General features: G+C 33.8%; 3 protein-coding genes across 4 annotated transcripts; all 3 read right to left on the bottom strand.

The window, feature by feature from the left end:
* Nucleotides 1–1,467: 1,467 nt before the first annotated feature.
* LOC133037152 (uncharacterized) lies at nucleotides 1,468–2,257 on the bottom strand. Its single transcript, XM_061113994.1, has 3 exons — nucleotides 2,024–2,257; nucleotides 1,738–1,929; nucleotides 1,468–1,650 (listed from the first exon to the last, which is right to left on the bottom strand). The coding sequence occupies exons 1-3, from the start codon at nucleotides 2,213–2,215 to the stop codon at nucleotides 1,468–1,470; spliced, it is 567 nt and encodes a 188-aa protein (XP_060969977.1). The 5' UTR covers nucleotides 2,216–2,257.
* Nucleotides 2,258–2,268: 11 nt separating this feature from the next.
* On the bottom strand, nucleotides 2,269–3,504 carry LOC133037151 (uncharacterized). The gene is made up of 4 exons (XM_061113993.1): nucleotides 3,096–3,504; nucleotides 2,867–2,998; nucleotides 2,656–2,713; nucleotides 2,269–2,573 (listed from the first exon to the last, which is right to left on the bottom strand). The coding sequence occupies exons 1-4, from the start codon at nucleotides 3,348–3,350 to the stop codon at nucleotides 2,269–2,271; spliced, it is 750 nt and encodes a 249-aa protein (XP_060969976.1). The 5' UTR covers nucleotides 3,351–3,504.
* A 1,904-nt stretch (nucleotides 3,505–5,408) lies between these two features.
* LOC115712489 (L-ascorbate oxidase homolog) lies at nucleotides 5,409–8,947 on the bottom strand. 2 transcript variants are annotated; one of them, XM_030640768.2, is made up of 9 exons: nucleotides 8,311–8,947; nucleotides 7,998–8,174; nucleotides 7,772–7,881; nucleotides 7,264–7,534; nucleotides 7,058–7,154; nucleotides 6,584–6,929; nucleotides 6,105–6,470; nucleotides 5,909–5,987; nucleotides 5,409–5,811 (listed from the first exon to the last, which is right to left on the bottom strand). In XM_030640768.2, exons 2-9 carry the CDS (start codon nucleotides 8,148–8,150, stop codon nucleotides 5,608–5,610), a joined length of 1,626 nt encoding a protein of 541 aa, XP_030496628.1. In that variant the 5' UTR covers nucleotides 8,151–8,174; nucleotides 8,311–8,947; the 3' UTR covers nucleotides 5,409–5,607. The 2 variants fall into 2 exon arrangements, with proteins under 2 accessions (XP_030496628.1, XP_060970470.1); XM_061114487.1 differs by having other exon boundaries at nucleotides 7,998–8,317.
* Between the last annotated feature and the right edge of the window lie 9,077 nt (nucleotides 8,948–18,024).

The raw sequence follows: 18,024 nt of genomic DNA, 5'->3' as shown, positions 1-18,024 counted from the left end.
ACGCCAAATTCAAGGCTGATGCTTTTCACAACCAAATATATAATGTTGCTTACGCATGGTCGAAGGCGGAATGCGATAGAGAGTTCGAGAAGCTTAGAAAGATGAATCCGGCCATTGCTTTGCATATGTGGAGAGTATAGGGTTTGAGAAGTGGGCTCACCCTTATTGTTTGGGCGATAGATACAACATCATGACGAGCAACGCTGCTGAAAGCTTCAACAGTGTCACAGAAGAGTTCAGGAAATATCCAATAACTACTTTGGTTGAATTTATCAAGTTCACACTCCAATCATGGTTCGCTGATCGCCTCGAAAATGCTGACAAATGTGCCACCCCTTTGGCCACGCTCTTCGAAAAAAACTTGGCAAAAATTCATGAAAATGCAAGGTACAGGCGCGTCCAACGAAATGGAGCCAATTTGTATAACGTTGGTAGGGGACCTAACGGTGAAAGAGGTGGTGATGTGAATCTAGTTGAAAAAACATGCACCTGCGGCGTGTTCACGTTATTGAAACTCCCTTGCCTTCATGCATGTGCCGCGGCATTGAAAACGAACACAAGTGTGTACACGCTTTGCTCACCTTATTATTCAAAAGAAACGTGGAGGAAGTTTTACGATGATACCATCAATCTCGGCGGTGACGAGGATGATTGGGTTCTCCGAACACATCAAGAATATGAAAGTTGGGGTACTGTGGAAAAGAAGCACATAGGTCGTCCAAGAAAAAGCAACGCCGGAAGAAGACGGGAGAACCGTTTCCGTCCGGTGATAAAAAGGTTACGTACCACGAAACCGGCCATTGTGGTGCTTCAGGCCACAACAGAGCAACATGCAAAGCCCGCATCTGAGGCGTCTTGTACGTATTCGTTGGGAAATTTGATATATTGTAATGATGCATATTTTGTCATAGTTATTTTTGTTGAGGTTGAATATTTTTCAAATATTTTAATTATTTTTAGGTTTAATAGTTATTTTTGTTGAATAATGTTGATATTTTATATTTGAAACCACGAATAATTATCAAAATTTGAACGAAAAGAAAATCTATATATACATAACTGTAATGTTAATTACACAAAATATACAATGTCCCAATAATTACACATATAATCAGCCGACATTTTGGTAAAATAAATCGACACACCACCGTTGACGAAACATGGCTATCCGTGCAGCGTCACATCGGTCAATCCACGCCGCATCATGAGATGCTCCACATACTCAATGCAATACACGCCACAATCACCACTAAATGCAAAATAAAATGTAAAGTCGATCTAACGTAAAACATATTTTAATACTATAGTACTTTTTTATCGCTATGTACAGTTGTGACTTAGGAACTAAGTCGTGAGTGGCTCGAGTCGCGTGCATTTTTGGAAGCACCGTGATGTCACCGTTAGCTACTGCCATGATCTGGTTGTTATGTGGAAATTCCCGGTTGCAAGGATTAGCGAGGGCGACGGTTACGCCCAAACCTTCATGATGGGTTCCATGGCGGTCCAATGACAGACGCTGGAATCACAGTCGTAGACATTAATTTTCCACAGCTCTATGTCGACTTCAACTGTGACCCAGTGTCTTGCCGTGGGAAGGTGCAGAACGAAGTAAATAAACTCGTTACCCCTCCATCTCTCAAAGACTTGGGACTGTAATTACAGAGAACAACGAAACAATTAACAAACCATAATAATATTCCCAAACAATTAACATTTAAAATCTTACTAAAACAATACCTTATGAAACCCTGTGCAGTAGTCCAGGATATATTCCTCCCATTTAAAGTTTTTCCTCGGACCCTTGTGGCTCGTCCATGCACTGCTGATCATGGCGGTCACGAATGTGGAGAGAATGATACCCTTCTGAGGAAATGTCAGTGGATAGTCGGTGCGTCGCCTCCTCAGCATATGCATTGCTGCATCTATATGCTGCATATAAACGGAAATGTCACTTACACAAAAAAATATATTAATTGCACATAAAGTTGTAAAGTGAAGTAATATTATAAAATACTTTACTTACGTCATCTGTAAGCCATTCCTTTGGTGTGAGCATTATCCAAAAGAATCCTGGACCGTAATCACCACTTCTCAAATCCCGAAGTCGGTGGTTCGGAATGAGTCCAACACACCACTTTCGGAAAGTGGTTAACAATTTCTCATCCGGTGGCTCCAGGGGATCAAAAGTCGAAGATGGCCTATGTCTCCTCTTCATCTCCGTATAGTCACCGAACCATACAGGAGGCTTTCTCTTCCTCTTCCGAGCTCTTAACCACTTGCGGGTTGTGCCTGCATGGACAGAATCTCACCCTGCGACTCGGTGTCATGTACATGGATAAGAGGTTGTGCCTCGATCGGAGTCGGCGGAGCTCCCTCATAAGGATCGTAATCGTCGGGGAAGACCTCATCCTCTTCTGGGGGTGAAGCGGTGGTGGTGGGGTAGATGGATCTGCTGGGGCCTCCGGTCTTGAAGGCATCGTTGGCGGACGATTCAACATGGCCAATATGTGTCTGAGCTGCTCCATAATTACGTTCTGACCACCCTTCAGCTCTACATGGCTGGTCTCGTATGCCTTCTTCAGCTCGACATGAGCAGCATACAGACCCTGAGTGTCACCCTCGATCCTATCCAACCGAGCCACTAAATCAGTGTACTCGGCACCCCGAACGCCTGATGCAGATGGTGCACTGGGCTGAGGTTCGAACCCGATGGCTGAAAAAATATATATCAAAAAAATACGGTAAGCATACGATATACCCTCCACTATATAAAAAAAATAATAAAAAATAAAGACAGAAAAAAAAGTTCCAGAAATTGGTACCTGAGTGTCTCTTTCCGAGTGTACGGGACACGAGTCTACGGTACCTGACTACCTGCCTCAGCCTCTGTGTCATCCACAACATCATCAACCAGGTTCTCCACACCATCGTAAGAAATTGTCCTCACAAATGCCTCCTCCTCTGTCCGTGGAAGGAGCCCCTTCACCACTTCCAGATTCTGTTTATGGTTTAACAAATATCAAAATAAAACCATTTAGCATTTATTACAAGCATTTATGTTAAATAATTATTCAGAACATAAGTGAAAATCATACCCGTCTAGAAAATAATGCGCTGACGTCTTTCTTCCCAATATCGCCTTTGCTCGTCCAGCTAAGCATCCTGGGGAACCGAATCCCGTGGTTCGTGCCATACCTCTTGCCAACCTCCAAAATGGCCTCGTACGCCCAATATTGGACTGCATGTGCGAAGCCATATGCTGTGTATTTGCACTCGTGCTGAACATCCGAACTCAGCTTCTTCTCGTAGTTGGCCTTCTGTTTCAACATGTCTTTCTGAAGCGAGTGCATGAGTCTGGCGAATGAGTGCTTCCCCCAAGGAATCCGGAAGAAGAACTCGAGGTCTTCCACATATCTAAGTATGTGAGGCGTGATCAGCGCGTTGGCCTCGCGGCCCAGAAGCACTGACTCCACAAACAAGCACAAGCCGAGCTTGTACAAGTCTTCCGGGTTACGGCGGTTGTGAGCGAAGTTGGAGTGCTTCTGTCTTCACACTATCAGACCGGTTGAAATATTTGTTGATCAATCGGTCTGACCCCGAGCGCGCGACCTGCGCAGCCTTCTCCTCTTCTGTTGGCCCCGAGGAGAAGTCCAAACCCGTAATGAGTGCAAACTCCACCACCCCGAATCGGACCTCCTTCCGACCAACATAAAACCTCATCCTCAACTCCTCCTGAGCATCCACTTTCATTTTGTGGAGCATCAGCTGGTGAAATAACACCGAGGAGAATGTCAGTGGTACGGCATTCCAGAAGCTCCCGAAACGGCTTTCCTTCGCCGTGTTGTTAAGGTTGAACTCCTCAAACCGAGCTTTAATTTTTGCAAAAATTCTAGTGCCCCTATATGTGACGCGGCCAGTGAAATGCTCGGGTGCTGGAATAATGAGTCTGGGAGCCATCTGAAAAAACAAAAAACAAATCAATATAACTGCCAGAAAAATTAAAAAAATGGTCGACATAACATCGACATCATGTCGATATTCAGTCGACATTATCTAACAGTAAGCACACAAAAATTTGGTCGACAAACAGTCGACATACTGTCGACATGTTGTCGACATTATCACAGAAACAGTATAAAATAACATTGTGGACAACATATCGACAATCTGTCGACATCCTGTCGACATGTTGTCGACATTATCAAACATATGTCAACTACATAACAATAGTCGACAAGATATCGACATAAGGTAGATATCCTATCGATATTATAGACCTCCACTTTTATTCCAAATAAGGTCGACATTCGGTCGACATACCAATGATATCCTATCGACATACACTAACATATATCAACTACATAACAATAGTCGACAAGATATCGACATAAGGTAGATATCCTATCGATATTATAGACATCCACTTTTATTCCAAATAAGGTCGACATCCTATCGACATACCAATGATATCCTATCGACATACACTAACAACACAGACTCAAACACTTCCAATCTTGTCGACATTATATCGATAACCTATAAACAGAAACCTATATATATCGATATCCTATCGATATCCTATCGACATTTCATCGATAACGATGTAAAAACACACAAACACCATTGAAACATATCCAACATATACAACCTACCACAAGAAAGAGCACAAAATATACAAAAATTCCACTAATTTCAACAGCATGCAATATTTCACATCCAAATCTATTAAAAAATTAATTTTTTTTTGAAAAAGAAAAACTTACCTTTGACTGAGCTTTGTGGTGGTGGCGACGGTCCGTGGTTGTGGTGGCGATGGCCTGTGTTGGGTTTGGACGAGCACGGGTACTGGCGACGGCCTGTGTTGGCGACTGTTCGTGGTGGTTTCCACGAGCACGGGTCGAATTCAAGACCGAGATAGATAGAGAGAGAGAGGGAAAAATCGAGTGGGAAGAAGAGGGTTGTTGGGTTCGGCGTATGCGTGGTCGTCGTCGTCGGGTTCGATTTCGTTGTTCGGTTGTTTTGTTTTTGGGCAGGGACGAAGAGGAAAAGTCGGAGAGAGAGTGGGAAAGACAGAGAGAGAGGGAAAGAGAGAGTGGGAAAGAGAGAGTGGGAAAATTAAATGGAAGGGGTATTTTGGGTAGAATTTGAAAATAGTGGAATTGTTTTGTATAAATTAGTAAGGGGTATAAAATTTGATATAAGATATATTATTAAGGGCAAAAAATGAAATTTCCCTTTGCTTTTTAAGTTACTATATTAGTATATTAAGAAAAAAAATCTAATTATATTTTCAAAATACTATATTTTATATTTTTAATATATTTATAAAAAAAAATTATTAAATATCCAATTAGCTTGAAACGGACATGTTCCAACTTGATTCTGATAAACAAAACAAAAAATAATAATTTTTAATAATATATTAATTTCATTATCTACGCAAAATAGGTATACAAATAAAGAAACCAATCTTCTAATATTGAATATTAACTCTTTCACTTTTCTTCTCATATTTTGTTTTCATTCTTTACAGTCAAACTCTTATGACTTTTAAGTAAAAAAAAAAAAACAGACTTTAAAAACAAACAAACAGTAACAAAAAAAAAATTAAGGGTGTCTCCCAACAGCTTTGCCACATAGAAGAACATTAGAAGGAATATCATATTCATTGGCAAGACTATGAACTGAGTTCCAAACCCTCATATATAGTTGTTGTCCCAAATACTGTCTTTCCCAAATTGCAGACCTCAGATTCCACATGCCTTGGTTGTCTAGTGACACTAATATTGAAGTCCATGACTTTGGATACACCTTCACAAAACCAAAACATATCACAATTAGAAAAATCTCGATTAAAAAGAGAAATGGTATTTTATAAAAGAGAAGTATGAGAGTTGATGTAAGTTACTTGAGCAGTATGTCTTGTAAGAGCATCCACAAGGTTGTAGGTGTTTCTCTTTGCTTCAGTCCATTGTCCAGAGCCATAACTGTTTGTTGTCAAAGAGAAAGAATTATGATCAATACCAACTATTCTTATAAGAATTGAAGCTAAAACACAAATGGGATTTGCATTTGATTGATTGATTGATTGCTTCCTTACTTACCCAACAACCCAGAAATCATAACCATCAAGATGCCAAGACTGCATAATGTTCTCATTGTTCTGGAAAACAACTTCAATGAAATCATGTAGCGAAAGCGGCACCACAGATGAAGCTACTGTTGCAGGACCCTCGGAGGGGAGTATTTGGATCGAATCAACACTAAAGACTCCTGGAATGTTGAAGTGATCAGCAAGCTTTAGAGGGGTGTCAGGGTTGACATAAGACACCCTATTGACTGCAAATCTTTGCTTTCCATTAACCAAAGGAGCTGAGTTTTCCAATACAATTGTCTTTGTTATCGGTACTCTTCCGTAATGGTATGATCCCTGAGGATTTGGCCTTGCAGCATTTGCTGTCAAATTCCACCTTCAAGAAACAGATCAACTATTAGATTACATTACATGATAAACAATAAGCTAGCCCAACAAGAGAGCAATGTGTAGACTCATATGGATTGTGTGTTATTGATATCTGTATACCTATAGGTTCTGGCTTGCAACATAGACCAGTGAATTTGGTAAGTAGGACCAGCAGGCAAGGGTCCAGAAACTGGGGTATGCGAGTTTGAGTAATGCAGCACTGAAGAGGATGTAAGAACAGTCTTGGTAAACCTTGTGGAAGCAACAATGTAGTAATCCTTTGGAGCCTGGTTTAAGGTTACTAAGACTGCTACTGATTGGCCAACATGTACATCAAGAGAGTCGTATTCATTCTGCATAGTATGCGATCCTTCAACTTCAATTAGCTTCATCTTATGTCCTTGAATTCTAAAGTTGAATGAGGTAGACAATCCCACATTTGAGACCCTGAACTTGTATGTTTTTCCTGAAAGAAGAACCAAAGGAAAACAATGGTGAATACTAATTCATCTTTCTTATCTAATTCTTTTGAGCAACAAATGAAACTTGTAATATTACATGCATATATATATATATATATAAATAAATATATACCTTGATCACCAGTGAAGGTAGTTGTAGGCTGACCATTTATGAGGATACCATCAGGAAAGGGAAGAGTTTTTCCTGAGTCCAAAGTAGCTTGTAATGCCTGCATATAATATCAATTAAAACACAATGACGTATTGTTTGTGAACACAGAACTTAAAAATGCAATCTTTTTTTAAGTGATGATGAGTGTAGACAATTGAAATTCGTACCTTGTGGTTAGTCTTGTACCAATCACCAATAAGCAAAGTGAAATCACCATCTGGGTAAGGATAAGGGATTGGAATCCTAGGTCTTTGGTATATGTTCAAAGCTCCAAACCCTCCAGCAGCTTTGTGAAATTGAAGTGATGGGAAATATGTGAAGGAACCTATTTGATCTTTAGATTGAAACTTATAGGTAAAGTTTGTGTTTGGTGGAATGGGGCAGTTGGTTCCAAAAACCCCATCTTGCCATGAGTTCTTCCTCTGTTTAACACCATTCCTAAAAACCATAACAAATCAAATATGAATACTACATTAGACATCAAAGCTTCAGCATAATCATCAGCTACACACCAAACATCTTATGAGGCAAACCATAGCAGCATTTGAGTGTAAAAATCCATAATCCCAAAAAACAATGGCAGTCAAAGGACTAAAATCATTTGCAGATCTAATGTGGGACAATTACAAGAGAGAGAGAGAGAGAGAGAGAGAGAGAGAGAGAGTAGAGACTCACCAGGTTAATAGAAAAGGTTGGTCAAGCTTGTTAATGAGATTGAGGATTATGTTGTCATTGGTCACCAGTTCTAGACTTGGACCAGGAAATTGACCATTGATAAGGATAACCTAAGAAACAGACACAAAATTTTCAGAATATTTTTACTTAATATTTATGGTATTGAAAATAAAACAATAAAAAAAATAGATCTGAAGTAGAAAAAGAGCAAAAGTGAGCAACCAACCTGTTGAGGAACACCCAGTGGAGAAATAGTCCCATAAGTCACAGTCCAAGTGTAAAACTTATAAGGGTCATCTCCTTTCACCACACAAACACTACTCAAAACAACAGAAAGAAGAAGCCCACATATTAAATGGACCAAAACTTTCTTCTCCATTGTCAATGTCAAGTTTCTCTCCACCTGAAAAAAGAAATCAAAATGTTGCCACACAGGTCAGAGAGAGACCAAAGATAAGAACTTTGTTATGTACAACTCCAATATAAGCTATCAACTTCTGTTTTATATATATTTATATGAAGAAGTATGGGAAAGCTACCTGATTTGAGGGTGAAAGGCCTATCCTTTTCAAGATAAATTGGTCAGAGGCAGAGCCTTAAATAAGGTAACGCGGGAAAGAGAGAGACAGAGGTTCTCCAGATAGTGTTCTCTTTTTTTCCTTTTCTTATTACTTTATTTTTTTTCTTTTGGTGTGGTTGAAAAAGAGTAGAACTTTGGTTGGGACCAGAGTCTATACAGTAGACATAATATACAGTGTAAAATAATAGTAGAGCTTAATATTAAAAACCGAAACTTTATTAAGAAGAAAATGAAATGAAACCGCGTTGTAATAGTTGTCATTTGCTTGAAATGAAAGGAAAGGCATTTAACTCATTCATTGATTGATTGTTGTTCATATTTGTAATAAAGGTAATAATAATCTGGAATGGCTACACCCCACACACAACAAAAATATAAACTTTTCACCAAACAAAAATGCCCATTAATTCCCTTAATTTCGCCAGTGATTGGACCTTGCTTTCATTCTCTTCTTATTTCTCATACTAATTACTTTCTCTTTTCTCATTTTCCATTTCACATTCAAAAGTTGGATCTTTTCGTTTATTTGGAAGCAACTGTAATATAATTAATAGGGTATTAATTACAATTTACCCATGTACCCTCTATTTTAAAATAGATTGTGTGTTTGGATTTTAAGTAGTAATTATATATGAAATTTATTTTCCTGGCAAAGGAGTTAGTAATTAATAATATTGATTATTTAAAACCGATAATATTATATCATTGTACTGTATAATTACATTCAATTTTCACGATTGTTTATAAAAATTAAAGAATTTGAAACATTTCAATTACCTCTAATAATATAATTATTGTGTACTTACTTAATTAAACAAACATGACAAACCTATCATTAAACCAAATTACACTGACTAGTAAAAATATATAATATCTATTTAGTATGATCTATGTTACAAATTCATAAAACACTAAGATGATGTTTGATTGGGAGAAATTAAAACATAGTAATAAAAATAGGAATAGAATAAAATTTAAAATACATAAAAAAAAAATTATTAAATTTTTTCTTATCATGTATCGAAATAGTCTTTCTATCTATTTCAAAATAAAATAATTATTCTACTAAAATAGTAGAAAGATTATTCCATTGGAATAATATTCCAATACTTCAATATACAACTAAACAAAAAATAGAATAAAAATTATTTTCATTTCATTCCATTTCATTACCTCTAATTAAACGCCACCTAACATATTAAATTACATAAAATTTAGAATACTATTGTAACGAAATAATATAAATTACATACCTGATTGATCTTGAAATAATAATTGAAAAAAATGGAAGAATGCTAACTTTAGAAAGTCTTTTTCTCTTTAAATCACTAATAATAACATAATTTGTATTTATAGAGTTAAGAACCTAATAATATAACCCTAAATTGAACTGGACTTCAATTAAATAAAAAAGCCCACAGACGCAGATATTAAGTTCCTTTAACAATAGATAATTATATAAACTAAAACCGTAAAACCGTAAATATAATTTCAAAATAAAAATCTTATATTCCGAACAAATTTTCTTGTGAACAAATAAATTGATTAACTATTATTAGTTTATTATTAAATTATTATTATTTTATTTGCATTATCTTTGTGCTTGGGAAAATGGCAAATGGTGAAAACTGTGTACTATTTCAGTTCAGATAACACTTTATTATATTATAGAAAATTATAAACAGAAACAGAAGCAAACAAAAAAAAAAGAGTGAAAAATCAGAGACCACTTGTGTCATCCATGTGCCTGAAACTTATCCCATACCAATTTTACGTGATTATTATTTGAAAATAAAGAAAAGGGTCAACTTTATTTTCTCTTTATTGGGTATTCATTGCATTTGCATGCATATATATAATTGACACCATTTTTATGTCCACTACATAAAAAACCAACCAGACCCATTGTTACTTGACTCCAGCTAATAAATATGCATGGCTCAGTTTATAAGGATAACAACTTGTTGTAGTAGTCAAACTTCATGTACATATGTTTTTTGACTTTTCTGTAAATACCCAAAACAAAGAGATAATTGAGTAATTAGTCGGTGGACGAATCAAATAACACCCAAAATTTTGATTAAGAGGCCTACCAACCTAACATAAGGTATCAACTTTCGATTAATAATAATATTATTCATGAGAAAGAGAGAGTTATATTTTTTAAATATAAACATATATATATTCCCATGTGCTTTCAGTACACAGCTACCAATATATCCCATTTAGGTTTTTTGGAATTATAATCATTGAGCATATATATCATTAAAGAAAATATATAAAACTGTTGGTCAACCAATTAAGTATATATAAACAGAGAAATTAACAGAGATTTATTAATAGAATACAGAAATATAAAAGTAATTAATTAATTAAGTAGTAGTACTTGTTAGAAGGATCAGAGTGATATATTATATAATATATATTGAGTAATAATATTGGACTTATGAGTAGAAAATGGCTGGACTGAATACACACTTTAAGTAATAAGGTGCCTTTTGATTATATAAACTTATTATTAGTGCCTTAATCAAAGGAATATAAGTTTATTTTTATTTGATATTTTCTCCCAAAATTTGGTAGAGATTAGCATATATTACAATATTAAACAATTTTAGATTAAAAGAGAATGGTCCCACTAATCATGGGATACCACGCGAGATGTTTCCTATTTGTAATGTTGTATGTGACAACTGGAAATTAAATCACATAGGTAAATAAAACAAAATCAAATAAATATTAATAATTATAATATGTATATGCAGAAAGAGAGCAAATTATATAAGTAAGGGTATAGAGAAATAATAATTAAGATTAAAGACCGTGTGGGCACCACACGTAGCATTGCATGAAGCTGCTAGCCATAATGGATTTTGCACTAGTACAAATGAAGTTTCACATATTTTCCATGAATCACATTGCGTTTGTTTTGGAGAGATGAAAATATAAAAATAAGAATGAGAATAAGAATTGAAATAGGAATGGAATAGAATAAAATTTAAAATATATAAAAAAATTGATAAAAAAAATTATTAAATTTTTTTTAAATTTTGTATTGGAATTGTTTTTGCTTTCAATTTAAAATTGAATAGTCATTCCATTAAAGTGGTAGAAATGTCATCTTATTGGAATAATATTCTAATAGTTTAAAATACAACTAAACAAAAGAATAAAATGAAAATTGTTTCATTTCTATTCCATTCTATTTCATTACCTCTAACCAAACGCCACCCAAATTGTTATAGGTTATTTAGGATATTTATGGCTTGAATTAATGATATACGTGCTCGCTAAAATAGTGTTCACCCTATTCATTGTCAGTGTCACGTGTATAATTTAAAATTAAAAAAAATAATTAAACTTAAAATTAATTAATAATTAAAAAAATATGTAAAATTAAATTAAAAAATTTTTAAATTATTTTTTTAAAATAATTATACACGTGTTACTGATATAACACTTGTCTAAATAATCATAAAAACTTGATCACATAAGACTAATTTACAATACTTTAAATACTTCTGAGACTATTTTTAAAGGGCTAAAAAATTCAAGAGCATAATAATGTACATAGGCCATAAACTCATAGTTAAGTAACCTCATTCATTATTATTTGTGGGATATATAATTGTGTCATAAGTCCTCCAAAAATTCTGTTCGATACAAATAAGTCAAGCTCTTAATTTTGATAATTCTAATAGTCCTCATTTTAACTAATTAATCTGTTAATTTATCCTAACAGTATATTTTATTTGTCCAACTCATAATTTTAATTAAAAAAATTAAAAAATTAAAAATTATAAAAATTATTATTATTATTATTATTATTATTATTATTATTATTATTATTATTAATTTTTTTTCTTTATCTCGCTTCTTCTTTTTCTTCTCTCTATTTTTCTCCCCACCACCCCCCTTGCCACCCGAAACCCTCCATATCCACATCTATTTGGTCTTTCTACCATGTACTCGACACTACAAGAAAAGCAACTTTTGCCGGCGCAGTTGACCAATTGCACCGGCAAAAGTTATCAGCATAAATGAGATGCTGAATTTGGGATTGGATTCAGCTATACATTTTACCGGCGCAATGAAATGCGCCGGTAAAAGATGAATACTGAATCGCCAAATGGCGCGAACACATGTCCAATTCTGTAAGGCTTTTACCGGCACACAATTGCGCCGGTAAAAGTTTCCCAAATTTTGGTGGGAATGTTAACCGCCCTCGTGAAAATTTGGGGGGAAATAAAACGCGTGGAAATTGGTGGTAGGTGGGGTTACTTTTACCGGGGCATTAATGCGCCGGTAAAAGTGGTAAGCCAAACGGTGCGTTTGGTTTTAGGGTTATATGACCACTTTTACCGGCGCAATTCAATGCGCCGGTAAAAGTGTTCATATATCCCCTTCGACGAGCAGACCCCATTTCTGCATTTTTTTTTTCTGAATTTTTTTTTTCTCTCAAAAAATTCCTCCTTCATCTCCTTCATCCCTCTCTTTCAATCTCACTCATTCTCACTCAATCTCACTAATCTCTATCAATCTCACTCAAAATCTCACTCATTTCTCTAAAAAATTTTGTTTTTTTTTTTTTGAAAAAAATCCCCATCGCCGGCAGCCACTCACCACCGTCCGTCGGGCACCACCACCGGCCGCAGTAGCCTCCACCGCACACCACCCGAAGCCCCACCTCCTGTTATTTGTGGAAGGTATTTTTTAATTTTTTAATTTTAATTTTTTTTTGAAAAGTTTATGTAAATGTGTATGTGTATGTGTAAATATGTTTATTAGTGTATATATGTGTATATATATGTATTTATGTATGTGTATTTATGTATGTGTATGTGTATGTGGATGTGGATGTATATATGTGTATGTATGTATGTGTATATGGGTGTATGTATATATATGTATATGTGTATGTGGGTGTATATATGTATATATGTATTTCTGTATGTGTATGTATGTATGTGTATGTGTATGTGGATGTGGATGTATATATGTGTATGTATGTATGTGTATATGGGTGTATGTATATATATGTATATGTGTATGTGGGTGTATATATGTATATATGTATATGTGTATGTGTATGTGGGTGTATGTATATATATATGTATATGTGTATATATATTTATGTGAGAGTATATGTAAATATGTGAGAGTATATAGGTATTTATGTGTGTATATGTATGTGTATGTGTTTATGTGTGTGTGTATGTATGTGTATGTGTATATATATGTAAGTTTAAGTATAAGTGTATGTATATATATTTATGTGTGTGTATGTATGTTGATATTTTAATTATTGAGTTTTATTTTTTTGAAATTAGGTCCCGTCTACCGGCCCGAAGCACCGCCTCCTGCTTGTTGTTGTCATTTTTGGACTGCTTCAGGTTTGTTTTTTTTTCTTTATATTAGTAATTAATTTAATAGTTTTGTTATAAGTTAGTATGCCTATACATGTTAGTGAAGTAGGTTCCGTGATAAAATACTGCAGTCTGATCGGTGGTGTGATTTATTGTTTTTCATATGTTGTTATCGAAAGTTTGTTTGTGCTATATTGATAGGTTTTGAAAAATTTGGGTTTACGCTTTTTAAGCCGTTATGTTGCCCAAATTTTGGTAGATAGTTATGTAATGTAATTTTTAATTTAAATAAATTAAATAAAAATTTGTAAAATAATGTATATCATAAAATGTCAAAAGTATTCCAAAAAATGTATTTGAAATTTTTAAACTTTATAATATTCAATTTAAATAAATAAAATAGAAAAATATAAATTAGTATATATTAAAATATATAATAAGTAATCAAAATATTTGTTTTAGTAATCTTTAATTTAAATTAATATATATTATAAAATATAATAGGTAATCAAAATTTCTTTTTTATTTTAAAAAATTTGTAATCTTTAATTTAAATAAATAATATTAAAAAATTAGTATATATTATAAAATATAATAGGTAATCAATTTTTTTTAAAAAAAAAAATTGTAATCTTTAATTTAATTGAATAAATGTCAAAATTATAAATTACTAATTATTGTTTAATTTTAAAAAGTAAGTAAGTAATGAACTTTAAAAAGGTTGTCATTTTTAAGTTTAATAAATAAAATAGAAAATTGTAAATGAATATTTATTACAAAATTGAAAATGAAAGCAAATGATATTTTGAAGATTAAAAAGTTTGTAATTTGTAATGGGAAATTTGATTTTCTATACTTAAAAATGTTCAATTTTTTTTTTAAACCAATACATTTTACACTACAAAAAATATGACACTTTTTTTCAAAACTCCAAAAATACCCCCCTCTCTCTCTCTCTCTCTCTCTCTCTCTCTCTCTCTCTCTCTCTCTCTCTCTCTCTCTCTCTCTCTCTCTCTCTCTCTCTCTCTCTCTCTCTCTCTCTCTCTCTCTCTCTCTCTCTCTCTCTCTCTCTCTCTCTCTCTCTCGGACCGAACAAAAAAAAAAAACAAATGCACATGGTCCGATCGGGTCCGACCAATCGGACCCATCGGACCATGTGGTCCGACCATCGGACTATATGTTTTTTTTTTCAGTTCTGTCAGAGAGAGAGAGAGAGACGAAGAGAGTGAGAGGGGGTATTTTAAATAAATTAAATAAAAAATTATAAATTAATGTTTATTATAAAATTTAAAATGTAATGAAGTGATATTTATAAATTTTAAATATTTATACTTATAATTTAAAAATAAAATAAAATAAAATTTTAAAGTAATTATAGTAAGAATTTAATCTAATTAGCATAAAGTAAGTGTAATTATAAAGTAAGTACAAATGAGCATAAGATATTAAAATAGCATAAAATTAAATTTTTATTATCTTTTCTTGATCTCTTTGGTTATACACCAAAGATAGGATAGTAAAATTATATTTGTATTTGCATTATCACATAGTGATAATTTTTTTTTTAAAAATTTACACATGCACGAAATACCTTAGACCCGTTTGGAGAGGCTGAGTCAGTAAGGGGAAAAAAAAAAAGAAAAACTTCGAGGTTGTCTGGTTTTACAGTTTAAAAACTGTTTTCTGTTTTTTAAAACTGAAAACAGTTTTTAAAAACTATTAAGAGTCGTTTGGCAAAAAATTTTAAAAACTGTTTTTTAAAAATTGAGTTTTAAAAAACTTGAAAACAGAAAACATCAAAAGGCTATTTTCAATTTTCAAAACCAATTTTTTTTGTCTAACATATTATATTTTATATTTTGCTCATATACTCGGATCCTAGACCCAAAACCATACCCCAACTTAGATCCGAATGTGTTAATATCATGGTATGGTGCTAAAATATTGATTTTTTTCGTAAAAAAAAAAAATCCAAAAACAGTTTTTAAAAATTTGTGTCAAACACCATTAAATTTTTAAAATGACAAAAAACTGTTTTCTATTCTCACTATAAAAAACACAATTTTAAAAACTGAAAACTGAAAACACAGCCAAACAAGCTCTTCATCTCTACAAATTTGGACGAAGAAAGGGGTCGAGTTGGACAACGACAAAGGAAGTTGGATGACAACGTAAGGAGAGTTTGGGCATGGAGATCACACTCTTCTTTTGCTATAGATCTGAGCTCTTCACAAATGTCTTCATAGATTATGGAGTTTTTCGAAAAGACAATTGATTCTTAGCTATAAATCTGAGTTATTATTGATTTTTATTGTGTTTTTGGATAGAAAATAGAGAGCTATTATGTGTTGTTTGAATGTTGGATTTGAGTGCCTCTTAAATAGAGTTTGGAATTTGGGGCTTAGAAGTCAAATCTAGGAAGAAGAAGAAGAGGAGTTTGGTAACGTCTTTTTTTGATAATTTAATTGTCAAAGTATTTTTTAATTAATGTAAATATTGATTGAGAAATAAATATAGTTTTATTGTATTTAATTTCGTGTGTATGGTTGCCCTTTTTTTATTGGAAAATTTGTTAAAATATACTTAAAAATTTAGACTATTCTTTTAATATACCACCTTTAAATAAACACTCTAAATATTCTCCAAACATCCTAAAACCCCAAAATTACCCTTACAATTCAAAAGCTCTCATCTCCCACTCTCTCTGTCTAACTTCCCCCCTCTCTCTCTCTGTTATTCCCATCCAGCCCCGACTGTCACGAGCTCCGACCGACCAAGACGGCCCACGACTGAGAAGACCCATGACGACTCGCGACGACCCACGAGAAGCACCCAAGACAACCCACGACCACCACATTTTTTTTTTCTGGTTTCTGACCCATCTAGCGCTTGTTTTCTGCATTTTTTTTTTGGTTTTTGACGATGTCGCGAAACATCGCGAAATCTTGAAACATCTCTAAATGTCTCACAACAATGCTTGTTTTCTGCATTTTTTTTTTCTAATTTTTGACGATGTCGCGAAACATCATCGCTAGATGTCGCGAAACATCGCAAAATCACGAAAACATCTTTAAATGTCTCCAATTCACAACATCACGAAACACATCGCGAACATCATCGCGAAACATCGCGAAATCACGAAAATATCTTTAAATGTCTCCAATTCACAACATCGCGAAACACATCGCGAATATCATCGCGAAACATCGCTAAATATCGCAAATCATCACTAAACTTCATCCCTAACCTCAGATTTGTTCTATCATTGCAAATACATCGTTAAATATCGCAAAATATCGTAAAAAACTGGTAAACCAGAAGAAAAAAACGCAAAAAATGAGAAAAGTTTTTTTAAAATGTAAGGCGGCCGAACAACACTACCTCCGGTGATGGGTCGTCTGGCTGGTAGAGTGTGTGCGTGTGTGTGGTGTGAGTATCCTAGAGAGAGAGAGATGGATGTTTGGTTTTTATTTGTTTAAGGGTAAAATTGGATGGGAAAATGGTGTAAGAATATTTTGCATGATGCAAAATATGCTAGCATATTTTTAGTGGATAAATTAATTTTAAGCATATAATATCAAATTTCCCTTTCTATTTAGGAAACTTTTGTTAATAGCTGTATTTTTCTTTTAGGAAACTTCTCTTATAAGAGAAAAAATTCTCTATATAGAAGGTTTACTTAAATTTGGAAAAAATGACTTTTCCTTTTCTAGTTGTTAATTTTGATTTTACTATGCATGTAACAAATCAAATAATATTTTTTTGGCAGGTATTGAAAACCAAATTGTGATCTTGGTCCTATTTAGAAAGATTTCCATTTAATCCTGATCTGCTGCAGCAAAGTCCAAACTTATGCTGCAAATCAAGGATTTTATTAGGAAAATTTAATTTGTACAACTGGAAAAATGTGTTTGTGTTTGTCTCTAGAGTTTTTATGCTCTATAAATAGGACCTGGAGAGCAGTCAAATATTCTCTTCTAGTTTAATTTTTCATATTTTTATGGGAGAGAGTTTTTTTTTTCTTTTTTGTAAAACCTAGAGTATTCAGCTAGGTTTTAACTTTGTTTATTGTTCTTATACTATATTCTTAGAATAGGTTGTAGAGCGTCATTGACCAAGGGAAGGGTCTTCAGGAGAAGACTTGTTCAAGCCTTACTTCGGGAGGAAGTAAGCACTCACACATCAAAATTCGAAGGGAGTTCGCTGCTTGGTGGTGTTCAGAAATCATATTGGCAAAATGAATTACAAAAGATTACGACAAATTATTAAAGAGAGTCTAAATTTGTTTAAGTCAATTGCTTTTGTAA

The sequence above is a fragment of the Cannabis sativa genome, chromosome 4 (genome assembly GCF_029168945.1).
Source record: "Cannabis sativa cultivar Pink pepper isolate KNU-18-1 chromosome 4, ASM2916894v1, whole genome shotgun sequence".
Taxonomy (NCBI): domain Eukaryota; kingdom Viridiplantae; phylum Streptophyta; class Magnoliopsida; order Rosales; family Cannabaceae; genus Cannabis; species Cannabis sativa.
The sequence above is the reverse complement of the archived record's forward strand: the minus strand, read 5'-3'. Positions and strand labels throughout refer to the sequence as shown.

Coding starts and splice junctions, on each gene's coding strand:
- LOC115712489 (XM_030640768.2), bottom strand. CDS start 8,150: ATGGAGAAGAAAGTTTTGGTCCATTTAATATGTGGGCTTCTTCTTTCT. Junction 7,882..7,997: donor CACTGGGTGTTCCTCAACAG/GTTGGTTGCTCA, acceptor TCTGTTTCTTAG/GTTATCCTTATCAATGGTCA. Junction 6,471..6,583: donor TTGCAAGCCAGAACCTATAG/GTATACAGATAT, acceptor TGTTTCTTGAAG/GTGGAATTTGACAGCAAATG.
- LOC133037152 (XM_061113994.1), bottom strand. CDS start 2,215: ATGAAGAGGAGACATAGGCCATCTTCGACTTTTGATCCCCTGGAGCCA. Junction 1,930..2,023: donor AGGAATGGCTTACAGATGAC/GTAAGTAAAGTA, acceptor GTTTATATGCAG/CATATAGATGCAGCAATGCA. Junction 1,651..1,737: donor ACTGCACAGGGTTTCATAAG/GTATTGTTTTAG, acceptor CTGTAATTACAG/TCCCAAGTCTTTGAGAGATG.
- LOC133037151 (XM_061113993.1), bottom strand. CDS start 3,350: ATGCACTCGCTTCAGAAAGACATGTTGAAACAGAAGGCCAACTACGAG. Junction 2,999..3,095: donor GCGCATTATTTTCTAGACGG/GTATGATTTTCA, acceptor AACCATAAACAG/AATCTGGAAGTGGTGAAGGG. Junction 2,714..2,866: donor AGGCTGAGGCAGGTAGTCAG/GTACCGTAGACT, acceptor ATATTTTTTCAG/CCATCGGGTTCGAACCTCAG.